Raw genomic sequence first — 12,389 nt, 5'->3', positions numbered from 1 at the left:
CTTCTGAAACATGGAGTCAGATCCTCATCTCTTCCCTCATCCTCAGACCCCTGTGAACACGGTCACACCACCCCATGCCTCCCCTCCCTAACCCTGTGCAGTGCACATGGCCAGCCAGGTGTTTTGTCCCTGCTGTCCCTGGCTCACCCTCTCCTCGCGGCCCTGGGCCAGGATGACGACGATGCGGCCGTGGCGGCGGCGGCCGGTGCGGCCCATGCGCTGCACCAGGCGCACGGGGCTGCGCTGCGCGTCGAAGCACACGATCAGATCCACCTCGCCGATGTCCAGCCCCTCCTCGCCCACGCACGTGGACACCAGGGTGTTGTAGCCGCCCTCCCGGAATCGCCTCACCACCTGCAGGGACAGGGGGAATGGCAGCAGCAGCTCAGCCAGGAAAACTGAGCTGTATCCTTGTCCTGGCCTGGAAGATCTGTGAGGGACAGGGCAGTTCTCCTCTGTTCATGGGGCAGTTTGTTCTTGATCTCTCCCACAGCCAATCCTCCCTGCAGGAGATCTCTGCTGTCCATGGCCACTGAGTGTCCCTGCAGGGCTGATCCAATCCCAGCATCCCATGGGGAGATGCTGCATTGCCCAGGGGAGGAGCCAAGCATTCCTACCTGGATCCAATCTGAGCTTTGGGACAGCCCAGCAGCCTTTGCCCAGTGCATTGCCAGAGGAGCAGCTTCTGCTGCCCTGCATGGCCAGAGGGAGCCCAGGCCCATCTGCAGCAGCCCTGGAGCTGCAGAGGAAAACTCCCCCCTTGTGCAGGATCCCTGCTCCAGCAGAGCCACAGCTGGCACTGCAGGAGGGCTGAGCCCCCATGGGATGGGGCTGTGCCACCCCCTGACACACAGGGGGCAGCTCCTCTTCTGACTCTTTCAATGGTGTTTTTTTGTGGTTTGTACTATTGCATTTGTATTTTTAATTTCCCTAGTAAAGAACTGTTATTCCTACTCCCACATCTTTGCCTGAGAGACCCTTAATTTCAAAATTATAATTAATTCATAAGGAGAGGGTTTACATTTTCCATTTCAGGGGAGGCTCCTGCCTTCCTTAGCAGACACCTGGCTTTTCAAACCAAGACAATTCTAAAAGGACATATTTTGTCTTTTTAAATTTTCCAGCTGATACCTAGTGATCAAATACCACCCCAGTGTGACCAGCATCAGCATTTCAACTCTTTAAAATAAAGGGAAAAAAAGCACACCTTATTCTGTCTCCAACCATGGTATTCTTGTAAGACTGATCCTCCCAACTTAGCAGTTAAATATTTTAGGTGTTGTCTTTTTTTTAGCTTTGCTAGGTCAGAATTTAATGCTAGATCTTATCTGTCATACCTAAAAGAAAAATAAAATTCCCACAGCACATATTCGCGTATTTCCCCAGATTTTTGACATTTTAATTCAGCAGTTGTTAATATAATATAAGTAATATAAATTATAATAATTCTATTTATATATAATATAAATATATAAATTATTGGTTTATTTTGCTCAGTGAGTATAATTTTGGATCCTCTGGAAACCACTGGACTCCACAGGGATTTACCAACGGCACTTGCAGCCCAGCCACTGCCACACAGCCCATACTCCTGGAGTTATTCACACAATTAATGTCTATTACTAATCATCACTAATTCCTAGTCCCAGCCTCCTCTTTCCTCACCTCCAGCTGCTCCTTCTGGGTGAAGCCCTTGGTGCTCTTGCCCGAGGAGTGTCCCACGAAGGTCATGGCGCGCACGGCCGGGCTGAGCCGTGCCAGCATCTCGGCGATCTCCTGCACGCTGTCCCGGAACGAGGAGAAGATCATCACCCTCGTGTCCCCAGGGCAGCCCTCACTCCTGTCCTCACCTGCTGGATTGGAAAATGGCAGGTTTTAATAGAATCATCAGTAAAAAAGGATGGGGCACCCTCCACAAGTTACACCTTCACAGCTCTCGTCTCACTTAATGGGAAGAGCAAATGGGCAGAAAATGCTCCAAGATCCACGTCCTTAAAATTCGTCTTTGGATCAAAGCAGGCTCTCATGCTCATGGAGAATGAGAATGTCTTTATCTGAGGCACCCTTACTAAAGTCACTTTGAAAAGCTGGGGTTGGATGGGAAGTGTTTTGGAATGAAGTTCACGATGCTGTTATCTCAATTTCTCTGGTTTAGGACCCTCAGGACAGCAGAACCATAATCCCAGAATCCCAGACTGGTTTGGTTTGGAAGTGACCTTAAATCCCATCCCATTCCCACCCCTGCCATGGCAGGGACACCTCCCACTGTCCCAGGCTGCTCCAAGCCCCAGTGTCCAACCTGGCCTTGGGCACTGCCAGGGAGCCAGGGACAATGAATGGAACAGAAAGGGCTGGTGCTGTTCCAGGTATGGCTGATGACTTTGGGCATGCATTCCTTCCCTCTTCATCTCAAATGTAGGGTTTTTATAGTGGAAACAAAAGGAGGGAGGCTGAGAGGACAGAAAGAACTCTGAATGGGAAAGGGACAAAAGGAGTGAACTCCATGAAATACATTGGGACATATCCTAAAGTTACAAACACAGAACTGGGAAACAAAGTTCCTGGTAGAAAACATCAGTAGTTTCAAAGGTATGCTCAGAACACTGCATCCAAGAGAGAAAAAAAAACACACAAAAAAAGAGGAAGGGCAGGTCAGAAATTATCAGAACTTCACAGAGCACAAAGACCCAAACAGGCAAGATAAAAAGTGAACAAGATGCAAAACAAATGTTATTACTCATGTAATATTCCAAAGGCTGGAATCAAGAATCTGAAACATCCCAAAACCAAGGAGATCCGGGTGATGTCTTCATCAAGACAAAAAAGAAAAGAGAGAGAGAGAGAGAGAGGTGAATGTAACTGAAGGGTCTGAACTTCAAATTGATGCTCAGAGTTGTTAATTCTTATCCTCAGGCTGGATATCAGAATTTTCATGCTTGAGGTCCTTAAATGAGCTCATGGAACTCTGCAGCAGGGACTGAGAGGGGCTGCCAGGACAGACTGGGACAGGACCAGCAGGAAAGGTGGTAGAAATAAGTTCCCTATCCCTGTTTTACTCAGCTGTTAGAGCAGTTTATATCAAATCAATAAGGAGAATTTATAGGAAGTTTTATCTTACGAAATCTTGTGGTGAAGTTCTTCTGGAGGGGAAGATGCACAAACAATCAAAGCAATAAGGCAGCACAAGGGAGGAAATCAATCAGAGGGATATTCCTTGTTTCCATTCCCAGATTTTCCTGAGCTGTTGGTACTCACCAGAACCTCCCTGTTTCCACGATCTGAAGTGTTCTATTACAATCTCCTCCAATTTCTTCAATTTTGGATGGCTGTAGACAAATTCCTTTTTCTTTTCCAGTGCTGGAAAGGAAATAAAGTAATGAAAGATGTAAATAAGCCTGCAACAAACAGGAAGGTTCAGTAAAATTCATTCCCTCCCACTGTAATTATCTGAGTCAGACCCAAATCCTGACATTGATATTTAAATATTGGTTCTAAACAAAACAATAAAATGCTGGCAGAAGAACATTTGTTAAACCCAATTTTTGAGAAAGTGCTGTTACTTTTGTTGGAGTCACACTGGAAAAGACTTACAGTGAAACAATTGTATTTTAACCTTCATTTTAGAGCAAATTAAAAACTTCAAACACAGAAAACTTCCTTGAAAGTAGCTAAAACCACAGAGGGAAGAGTGAGAGGGAGGGAGAGACAAAACATTGGGAATTCAATCTGGAATAAAGAGCAGCAGCCAGGGCAGCACAACTTTTAAACAGGAATATTCTGTCCCTGAGGGGGGAATCCTCACCTGTTGTGCTCTTGCCAGCACTTCCACTCTCAGGAGTCACAGCAGTGTCTGAGAACATGTCCTGAAGCTGCTGGTAGAGCTCCATGAAGTCCTGGTTGCGCCCCAGCTCACTCTTGGTGCGGGACAACCCTTTGGAGAGAGTTGGAACATCTCAGGATCCCATTTCCTTTCCCAAACTCTGCCTTTAGCAAACCTCACTGTGCCCAGCCTCTCAACCTTTGAGAGGCTTGAGCATGTCCAGAGGAGACAACGAGGCTGGAGAGGGGCTGGGAGCACAAACCCTGTGAGGAAGCCCTGAGGGAGCTGGGGGTGCTCAGCCTGGAGAAAAGGAGACTCAGGGCTGCCCTCATCACTCTCACAGCTCCTGAAAGGTGCCTGTGCTCAGCTGGGGCTGGGCTCTGTCTCCAGCAGCACTGACACAACCAGAGCACACAGCCTCAAGGGAAATACAGGCTGGATAGCAGGGAAAAGCTTTTACAGAAAGGGTGAGAAAGTTCTGGAATGGCTGCCCAGGGAGGTGGTGGAGTCACCATGGATGGCAGCCTGGATGTGGCACTGGGTGCCAGGGTTCAGTTGAGCTGTTGGGGCTGGGTTGGACTCCATGATCTTGAAGGTCTCTCCCAACCCAGGGATTCTGTGAATATTGGGAATAAAACACCAAATCCATCTGCAGCCCCTCATTCCTTAAGGTGTTTTGTGCCAAACCAGCCATACAGCAAGGCAAATGAAGGGGAGCTGACTGGAATGATGCTCCTGAGGAGATCTCACCTTTGGATCCATCCATGATTCCCCACAGGTAGATGAATAAGGAGCGGATTCCCATCTGCAGCAGCAGCTCGTACCCGTGGTACAGACTGATACAAAGGGCAAAGTCTCCTTCAATGATGCCTTGATGGATTCCCTGGGGGAGAAAAGCAGATTCTGATGGAGTTAGGAAGTGGCTGAGGAGCAGGAATCCCACTGCAATTCCTGCCCAAAACCAGAGTGACACCTGAGGAGCAGAGCAAACACCAAAGTGATGCCCAGGGAGCAGTCTGTCCATCAGAGCCCTCAGGGGACAGACTGCACAATGCTCAGTGAAGGCAATCCTCTTCCACCTCCAAAATGCTCTGCAAAATACCTCCATTATCTCCCAAAATTAGCTCATCAACCCTCAGACTCTGACAGCTGAACCATCAGCAGCCAGGGATTTCTGGCACATCCACCCAGGCTATGGAGTTAAGTCAGGAAAATTGCCTTGCTTACACTGAAGGAGATTTCCCATTGCTCTTTTTGAGGCACACAGTCCTTTTTTTGGCAATTTAAGTTTACAAAATTTGACCATTCCATGAGGATTTACCAAAAAACAGGAACAGGAATATACCTTTGAGGGGAAAATGAAAACTTGGCTATCAGTGATTACAATGTAAGTTCTCAGAGCAATTTCACTTAAATAGAGTGCCTGATCTTTTCCTTAACTCTTCTATATTGGCATCCAGAAATGTGGAACAATTAGGAATATTTTATAGATTTCATAAATGATCTTAAAGAGCCCTTCCATCCCAAACTGTGCTGTGATTCTATTTTATTCCATGGCTAAAACCAGAAATCTACTTAAAATGTCTCCGGAAATATTGTAACAATGGATTATTCCTATTTATTCCCCACTTAATAGCATGAAATAAATAAAGAACTTACTGCATGTTGTGCAGAGGGGTTCTTCCTGTACTGATCCCTTGCCAGGATGATCTGGTACTTGGTCAGGCTGGGAATATCCCTCCTGGATAAAATTCCCACCTTAATCAGGCGCCCAGCAAATGCTTCCAGCACCTGCAACCAAAACCCAGCACAGGTGAAGGGGGGTGAGCCCTTTGAAATGATTTCATTTTTATAGATCCTACACAACAGAACATGAGCACCTCATTGGTTTTATTTGAGACACAGGATTTTCCAAAGGGAGCTGTGCTGAATTCTGAGTGCTGTGTTACTGTGCCAGTGCTGTGCCTCAGTGCAAGGTTCTCCATAATCAGGATGTTTTTAGGTTAATTCCTCAAATTCCTGCCAGAGCACTTGGACAAGGCTCTCAGGCACAGGTGGGACTGTTGGGGTGTCCTGTGCAGGGTCAGGAGTTGGACTCCATGATCCTTGGGGGTCCTTTCCCACACCCTCCTGCCCCAGGATAACCCTGGATCCACCCAGGAACTGAGGAGTGGAAAATCCCCTGGGATCTGGAATGGAACAAGGGCTGAGCCAGCAGAGAGGGACAGGAATGGGATGGACCCCCAGGTGTGGAACAGGGGCTGCAGTCTCTCTCACTGCTCTCACTCCAATGGCACTTGGATCCCAGAACACTTGGATTCACCTCTGAGGGGACCAAACTGGGTGAAGGACTGGCCAGCATGTCCAGGATCTGTGTGGAAGGGATGGGAACTGGGAGACAGGAGCAGAGAGGGCCGGGCACAGGCACAGCAGCATGTCCCATTTCCTGCAGAACCACCCCAAAACACAGCTTGTATTCCAACATCACATGTACCTGCTTTCCACCTCGCTGCAGCAAGGACAATGACCTGCACTAATGCATCTTAATCCTGTTTTTCCTCTTTGCTTCCCAGCCTTAGGTGGTCAGGATTTTTCCACAGACTTAGTTTGGCCTGAGCACTAACTCTGCCATAATTGCAGTAATCAGATTTGTCCCACAAACCCTGTTTACAACCTGTTGGCCTCCTTGGCCAAAGGCCCCGAAAAGCCCAGTGCACAAGAGCAGGCTTCTCCAAAGCTCACAGTTTTCCAGTGCTGCTTCCATGCACCCCGTGTTTCCCAAGTGTTCAGGCACACCAGCAGCAGCACAGCTGCCCTGCCCTAAGAGGGCTATAGTGTAACAAATGCTTAATCCCTTTAGTGTCCCTTTAGCCCACTGAAAAGCATCCAACTAAACCAATAAAGCCAGGCCTAAGTCAGGCTTCCAACACTGATCCCAGCAGTGGAGTTGGTGGGGAGAAAATGTCCTGACAGGTACAGAAAGGCACGTGCAGAGCCCAGTGTGTGTTTATCCCTGAGTAACAACACTCATCTGTTACTCTAGACACTCCTCCATCTGGGTTCCCAGATGCTGTTAGGATGCACAAATATCCTCAACATGCACATGCTGCTGATGCTCATACAGGGGCAGCTCAGTTCAACTTCTGTCTGCTTGCTTTGATTATTCCTATAGTTTAGTCTAAAAATTAGTTTATGATATTGTTTATTTATAGGTCTCCTTTTATCTTCTGTGTGTAGAACCTGTGTGGCATTAAAGTGCAAACAGAATCACAGAATGCTTTGGGCTGGAAGGGACCTTAAATCCCATCCCAGCCCTGCCATGGCAGGGACACCTCCCACTGTCCCAGGTAGCTTCAAACTCCAGTGTCCAACCTGGCCTTGGGCACTGCCAGGTTGGACACTGGAGTTTGAACAATTAGGAATATTTTATGGATTTCATAAATGATCTTAAAGATCCCTTCCATCCCAAACTGTGCTGTGATTCTATTTTATTCCATGGCTAAAACCAGAAATCTACTTAAAATGTCTCCGGAAATATTGTAACAATGGATTATTCCTATTTATTCAATAAATAAATATTTATTGAATGGCAATTCTGGCAATTCCAGCCCAGCCCCTCCCCACTCTCCCAGCCAGGAATTCCTTCCCAATATCTCATCTAAATCAAATCTAAAGTCCTAAGGAATGGAGTGGGAGTAACCATCAATGACAGCAGCATTAATCCCACAAAGAATCAAAAATGCAAGGGGAAATCTGGAAGGGCTCGGGGAAGGTTGGGCAGCCCCAGCTCAGCTGTGCTGGGCAATCTCCACGCTGCCCACCCAGGGCCCCAGGTCACTCACACTGCAGCAGCTGCAGCAGCAGCAGCAGGGTAAGCAGCTCCCAGCTGATAAAGGGAACTCACACACATGGAGCCAGGATTTTCAGTGCTCTGGGCATCTTGGGCTGCTCCTCTTCCCTGGGAGGGGCTGGGCTGGAATTGCCAGAGCAGCTGTGGCTGCCCCTGGATCCCTGGCAGTGCCCAAGGCCAGGCTGGACACTGGGCACAGCCTGGGACAGTGGGAGGTGTCCCTGCCATGGCAGGGATGGGATTTAATTCCCTTCCAAGCAAACCATTCCCTGACTTTACCCTGGGCCATGGGATGGGAGCCAGGCTGGGGCAGCCCCTCCCTGCCTGCTCTGTGTCCCCTGGGGCACCTGGGACACCCAAAGGTGTCACCTGGGACACTCCAAGGCCTTCCCAAGCCCTTCCAGGTCTCCTTTATCCCCAGGGGAGCTGGGTCACGGCCTCACAGCTCCCAGGGAAAGCAAGGCAGGACACTCCATCCCCAGGCATTCCTTCTAATTAAGGCTCAGGGATTAATTAAGCCAAATAAACCACTAACACCTCTAACACCACCAACAAGCAAACACCAACTGGAGGCTGCAGTAGTGCCAGGAATTTCAGGAGGAAAGGGAGGAAATAAATGAAGAAATCAAATGTTGTTTTCTTAAAATACAGCCAAAACCATTCACCAAGCCACTGAGAAGGCTGAATGCACAAGGAGTTCATTTCTCATATAAGTGAGAACAAAATTAAAAATGCAGTTTAGTTTCAAGGGTTTAAAATTCAGAACTTGATGTTTTGTCACAGAGTTTGTTACTGTTCTGTTGTTCTTCAATCCAGGCTGTATCTGATGAGTCCCTTTAAAAGGACAGAGATGTCTCTGTGCCAGCTTACAGGAAAAGGCATTTTCCAAATAAACCAAAATGCTGACCATGAAGGAAGAACCCAGTGCTTTTCATTTGAATGGATACACTGGTATATCTCCCATCAAACCCCAAACAGTTGGACATGAGCACACTTGAAATGCTGAAGATGAAGCTTAAACTATGTCTCAAGTAGTGGAAACAGATTCAGGCTTTTCACAAATGTTCCTCTTGAAAAGAAATTAATATTTTCATTAAAAAGTAATGGCCATTAAATCTGATATTTCAGCACTTGTTTATGATTTCCTACAGCTGCTGCAGAGCGTTTTTATCTAAAAAGCAATTTCCATTACCTGTACTTTTCTGTTTCATCCTTTGACCTAGTTTCTAACATATAAGAAAATGATATTGTCCCTGTTTGCTCAATGTACACCCCTGTCTGATTTAATCACCTTCTGCAAAACAACCTGGTGCTGTTATGAAAGGCAGCAGGATGCAGTCACCTGGAGCTTCAAACTCCCAGGGAACAGTAAACACAACCTACTTAGGAGAGCCTCAGCAGCAGGCACTGCTCCCTGGTTACATTTATCTTGCCTCCATAGCTTCATTTTTAATTAAAAAGATAATACTTCTGGAAAAGTCCCCTCAGCCTTTCCAAAACACTTCAGTGTCGTGTTACCCAAACACAGCCATGGAATTAATTCCAATTAATTGCTCAGGAGCACTCGTGGCTTTCTGCAGCTCAGTGGCTGGAGCTCAGAGCTGACAGATTTACAGCCAGCAGATAAAAGACAATTGGCAGAGTTATCCCATCCTGCACTGGAGCTGCCAGGAGCACAAAGACTTGCTCTGTTCCGAGGGATCTCCCACAGCAAAGCACAAGGAGTTCTTGGAGCCCAGGATGAGCTTAGAACCTGGTTTTGGAGCTCTGACAGGAGCTGAGGACTTGTGCACAGGGCAAAGGACTTGTGTTCCTGTGCCAGCTACACCTCACCAAAAACTGCTCCTAATCTGTTTTCTGTTGGCACAATAAAAAACAAAGGCTCTAAACTAACACCCTGACCTAATTATTTTAGTGCAGATTTGCAGGGGTTCTTTAGCAAATAAAACACCCATAAATAACTGTTAGAGTGCCTTTTCTTTCCCAGGGGAGAAGGAGGGGTGGCAGAAACGTGCTGCCAAGCAGACAGGGCCTCCACAAACAGGGACTCCAAAGGTGCATCCCCTCCACAGGAGCTCCCAGCCTCTCCTGGGAGGGGTTTTAGGCTGGGTTTTACAGAGCCACACTGGGCTGAAAGAGAGCTGCACCTTCCTCCAAACCCCCTGGCTCCAGCACTGTCAGAATCCCACACTGGCTTGGGTTGGAAGGAGCTTCAATCCCATCCATCCCAGCCCTGCCATGGCAGGGCCACCTTCCCCTGTCCCAGGCTGCTCCAAGCCCCAGTGTCCAGCCTGGCCTTGGCTATCCAGGGATCCCTTCCCAACATTCTGGGGCTGAGCTGGTGAAGGAAATGAGCCCAGGTAGTGCCAGTGAGGCAGCACCCAACCCAACCCCCTGCTCTGCCCTAAGGGGATCCCCCAAACCAGGAGCAGGGAGCACCCACGAGCTCCAGGAGAAACCCAGAGCTGTGCTGGCCCTGAGCTGCTCCAGATCCTCCCATTCTCCAAGAACAGAGCCAAGGAAGGCAGGGCAGGGCAAGAGGAGGCTGTGCCCACCAGGCCCTGCTGCACAGGGGCTCAGGAGGGGCTTCACCCCTCAGACCCACAGCGGGGCTGTGCCAGGGCAGAGACCCTGCAGGGAGTGTGAACACAGCCAGAGCCTCCCCCTGCTCCAGGGAAGGGCACAGGAGCATCCAGAGCATTCCCTGCTCTGTTCCAGCACTGAAACCAGGGAGCTTTGGGTTCCCCCAGGGTGATAACTTGAGGAGAGTCCATGGAACAGCCAATATTCCCAAAAGTAACTTCCAGGAGCAAACCCTGTCCAGTGTCTGCCTGCTGGGGAGGCTCTGGAGCTCTGACTGGCACTGAGCTTTAGTTATTCTCCTGTAAAACTTCAGAGTTGTGACAAACAAACTCTGAACCAGGCAGAAAAATGAATTTTGTGCAATTCCTTCCTGATGTTTTCTCACCTGGCCAATAAAGGAAGGAGAGCAGCAGGGACACAGCAGGGCAGGGTGGATTTTAGCTGATCCTGTCCCTCTCCAAACCCAATACTGCTCAGCCCAGTAATGATCTTGGCACCAAAATTTTGTTTAAGTTTCTATTAACTCATTCACACCCTTCCCAATCTTCCAGGGACATGAGACACACTGAAAATTCACTGTTCTTCCCTGGAAGCAAAAAAAATCCAATACTTTGTCTTTTCCTACCAGCTGAGTTTTCTCCTGTTACAGCATTTTTCCTTTCATAGAGGTTATAAAACAAGACCTCCAGTTTTCACTTTTCAACTAATTTCACCAAGAACAATTTTCCTTTTTACTGAGAGATGTTAAAAAAGAAGTGGCTTTTCTGTATCAACTCACCACTCAGTAAGTGACTGTCAGACAGAAAGGAGCATCCACTAAGGATGGTTTGGATCTGAAATTTTTAAGGCTGAATATCAGTTTTTCTGTTCTATTCAGAGACAGAACCTGCCAGGAATGCACAGAGAACACAGCACTACCAAAACTGTGTTTTTTCAAAGAGTGGCTGTTTATTAGCCAGCAGTGATACACAAAAATAGCAAGTTTGGGGACAAAACCACAACAAATACAACAAAAAATCAGCTTTTTTCACCTGCAGTAACAAGGAGCTCCTCTGTTATCCATCCAGACACAGCCCATCACATCTCCAGTACTCCATCAAATGCACTAATTACCAAGCTCATCAGGAATCAAGGACAAACCAAATACACACAAAGTCATTTGTACAGATGGATTTTTAAAACAGCATTTTAAACTCCTCCCAGCCTCTTTCTCTTGGTCAATATTCTGTGGCATTTGGCACATATAGAGAAATTTAGCTGTGATTTTAAACTCTTTTTCTGCTGGTTGGTTTTTCTTTGTCTTTCCTCTCACCTCCAGCAAAGACACTTCATACTTAGAAATAATTTCATTTAAGCAACTATTAATTCTCATAATTAACGTGTAGGCAAAAGAGTTGGGATTGTTTTCCATGAATTATTTATGCAGGATGGGCAGAAAAAGAACATCCACATGCTGCCTCAAACAGGAATGCCAGTTCCTGGGAGAAATCTCCAAGAGCCAGGATGCCCCCCCTTGGTACTGATAACCAGGAATGTTCAGTGGAAAATTCCTCAGCCCCAGCCCTGGAGTGTGGGGTGTGGGATTTACCTGGGCAGGGATGGGTTCCCACTGTGCCTCCCCTTAGGGCTGAGGTTCAGCCAGGTCTCTGGCCACTGCCAGGTCTCTCCCTGCAGGGAGGGAGCCCCTGGTGCTGCTCTGGGGCAGCTGCCTGTGAAATCAGATCAGCACCCACCCAGACATTAAACAAGCACCAGCTCCAGCCCTGCTCCAGGATTTGCCTTCCCAGTGAATTCCAGAGCCTCTGGTGCTGCTTCACTGCCTGCAGGCAGAGCCCAGACCCCCTCAGTGACCTGTGCTTCACTCCCTGCAGCCCAAAATCCCTCTCAGGATATTCCCAGCTGTGCCTCTGGTTATGAATTCCCCCAGGAGCACTTCCAAGGACAGCAGGAATTGGGTCTGCCCTGCCAGGAGCACATCAGGACAGGCACATCTCAGCTTCTGGGGCAATTCAGGGTTCATTTGCACAGCCAGCTCAGCCCCTGGGGCTGGGGAGCCAAAGCTGAGCCTGGAGAAGGGACAGCCCAGAAAAAGGGAAAAACGAGGGGGCAGATTAAGCATCACAACAGCCACATCCC

General features: G+C 48.0%; 1 protein-coding gene across 2 annotated transcripts in view; it reads right to left on the bottom strand.

Moving 5' to 3' along the window:
* The window catches only part of FANCM (FA complementation group M), a 58,953-nt gene that overhangs the window by 29,201 nt on the left and 17,363 nt on the right, over positions 1–12,389 (bottom strand). Inside the window, exons 5-10 of one of the 2 annotated variants that reach the window (XM_071426028.1) lie at positions 5,480–5,611; positions 4,571–4,703; positions 3,803–3,931; positions 3,256–3,357; positions 1,666–1,853; positions 148–354 (exon numbers count right to left, since the gene is read on the bottom strand). In XM_071426028.1, coding sequence (XP_071282129.1) covers positions 148–354; positions 1,666–1,853; positions 3,256–3,357; positions 3,803–3,931; positions 4,571–4,703; positions 5,480–5,611 — 891 coding nt within the window. The remainder of the gene's footprint in view (positions 1–147; positions 355–1,665; positions 1,854–3,255; positions 3,358–3,802; positions 3,932–4,570; positions 4,704–5,479; positions 5,612–12,389) is intronic. The other variant, XM_071426029.1, reaches the window with a different exon arrangement.

The sequence above is a fragment of the Agelaius tricolor genome, unplaced genomic scaffold (assembly GCF_023055355.1).
Source record: "Agelaius tricolor isolate 1412-34295 unplaced genomic scaffold, bAgeTri1.0.p SCAF_5, whole genome shotgun sequence".
Taxonomy (NCBI): domain Eukaryota; kingdom Metazoa; phylum Chordata; class Aves; order Passeriformes; family Icteridae; genus Agelaius; species Agelaius tricolor.
Note: the sequence above shows the minus strand (reverse complement) of the source record. Positions and strands in the feature narration are given on the sequence as shown.